This window comes from Phoca vitulina, unplaced genomic scaffold (assembly GCF_004348235.1).
Source record: "Phoca vitulina isolate PV1807 unplaced genomic scaffold, GSC_HSeal_1.0 scaffold16, whole genome shotgun sequence".
NCBI lineage: Eukaryota > Metazoa > Chordata > Mammalia > Carnivora > Phocidae > Phoca > Phoca vitulina.
The window spans coordinates 25,075,437-25,077,907 of record NW_022589719.1 but is presented as its reverse complement, the minus strand read 5'-3'; the positions used below and the strand labels follow the sequence as shown (position 1 = coordinate 25,077,907).

Sequence of the window (2,471 nt, the reverse complement as noted above, 5' to 3'; positions counted from 1 at the left end):
ATTTTATTCCAAGGAAAATAGGGTTCCATATACATTTTTGGAGAGGCCTGTGCTATGATTAGGCATGTGTTTTAGAAAGACATTTCTAGCATTCCTCAAACCCATTCAACCACATCTAGAACTAGTTGGAAACTTTAGCATGCAGATTGTAATCTGAACTACAGTGACTTGCTTCTTTGACTCTTATAATGTTAGAGATCATTTAGTCCAACTCCCTAAAGAAAGCTACATGTTTTCTATAACATCTCAAATAATAAATGCTCTAGGAACACAGGGTCAGAAGTGAAATGAATATCACTTTTACCTGAATTTTTTTTTTTAGGATTTTATTTATTTATTTGACAGAGATAGAGAAGAGAGAGCACAAGCAAGGGGAGTGGCAGTAGGAGAAGCGGGCTCCCTGCTTATCAGGGAGCCTGTGTGGGGCTTGATCCCAGGATTCTGGGATCATGGACTGAGCTATAGGCAGACCCTTAACCAACTGAGCCACCCAGGCGCCCCTACCTGAATTTTGAGTGGGCCATTTTAGACCATACTTTCCACATGGCAATTCTCATCTCCATGTTTCTCAGGGTATAGATGAGAGGGTTCAGCATGGGGGCAATCACAGTGTAAAATACAGAGATTTCCTTATCCTTGTTCTCACTCCCTGCAGGTAGAACATAAATATAGATACAAGGCACAAAGAATAAAATGACCACCATTACGTGAGAGCTGCAGGTTGAGAGAGCTTTGTGTCGCCCTAGAGAGGAGCAGGTCCTAAGATTATATAATATGAGAATGTAAGAAGCCACCAGGACAAGAAAGACAGCAACCACCACCATTCCTGAGTTTGCAATCATTAAGATATTAACAACATGAATGTCTTTGCACACCAGTTTCAAAAGAGGCTTCACATCACATAGGTAGTGATCTATTTGATTAGGACCACAGAAGGGTAAATTGAGTACCATGAGCAATAGAGCGACAGAGTGCCAAAACCCCACACCCCAGGCCATGAAGATCAACATGCTACACCTCTGCCGGTTCATGATGACCATGTAGTGCAGGGGCTTGACAATGGCAATATAGCGGTCTAAAGCCATGGACACCAGGATGAATATCTCCACACCTGCCAGCAAGTGGGCAGTGAAGAGCTGGGTCATACAGTTGTTATAGGAAATATTTTTTCTTGCTGAGCCTAAGTCCCTGATTAACCTGGGGACCACAGTGGAGGTGTAGCAGAGGTCCATGAGGGAAAGGTGGCAGAGAAAATAGTACATTGGTTGTCCAATTAGATGGCTGCAGGTGATTGTGAGTAAGATAATGAAGTTTCCCATTAAGATTGCCAAATAACAGAACAGGAACAAGAAAAAGAACAGTAGCTCCATTTGCTTATTTCCCCACAGACCCATGAAAACAAATTCTGTGACATTGTTCTGATTTTCCATGAGGTTGAGGTGATTCCAGAGACACAATAGAAACTTAATTTATCTGAAATGATACAGAACATATGACATCTTCAATAGCACTTTTTAATTTTTGGAATATTTATAAATTGAAAAAAATGATGTAGGTTATAGAGACTTTGTTACAATCTTTTAAATCCTTGCCGATCAGGGGCATCATATTTCAAACTATATTTAATGAAAGCATGTTTTATGTCTGAAACTATTGTAAACACTTTACATGCATTTAATTCATAGCAACCCAATGGTTACTTTTCTGATACTTATTTTACATACGGGGAAACAGAAAGATAGATTGATTCAGTTAAGTCCACCAAATCATTAAGGTGTTAAGTAGCAACCTAAGATATGAAACTTTATCAGATGCCGTTTCCATTCTCTTCACATTTATGCCACATTACCTACTGAGCAAATGGACTTCCAGCTGTTTTCCACCATCTTAAAAGATATGGGTCTTACTCCATCTCTGCCATTAACTACCTCTATAACTTTAAACAAGTCCCATCCCTTCTCTATTCTACATACAATTTATTTGTGTGTGTTGCATGTGGTTGTCATATTTCTTTTTTATTTCAATTTTTAATTTAAATTCCAGTTAGTTGACATATATGGTAAAATTGGTTTCAGATACAGAATGTAATGATTTGTCACTTAACATATAACACTCAGTACTCATCACAAGTGCCCTCCTTAATACCAATTACCCATCTAGCTCATTTCCCTCCAACTTCCCTCCATCAACCCTCATTTTTTTCTCTGTAGGTAAGTCTTTTATGGTTTGCTTCCCTCTCTCTATTTTTTCCCTTTCCCTATGTTCATGTTTTGTTTCTTAAATTCCACAAATGAGTGAGATCATATGGTATTTGTCTTTCTCTGGCTGACTTATTTCACTTAGCATAATACACTCTAGCTCCATCCACATTGTTACAAATGGCAAGACTTCATTCTTTTTAATGAGTAATATTCCACAGTATATATACATACCACATCTTCTTTATCCATTCATCAGTTAATGGACATTTT

At 38.2% G+C, this 2,471-nt stretch overlaps 1 protein-coding gene across 1 annotated transcript; it reads right to left on the bottom strand.

Annotated features, from left to right (window-relative positions):
• Positions 1 to 500: 500 nt before the first annotated feature.
• Positions 501 to 1,262, bottom strand: LOC116638633 (olfactory receptor 4P4-like). The gene has a single exon (XM_032414741.1). It carries the CDS (start codon positions 1,260 to 1,262, stop codon positions 501 to 503), a length of 762 nt encoding a protein of 253 aa, XP_032270632.1.
• Between the last annotated feature and the right edge of the window lie 1,209 nt (positions 1,263 to 2,471).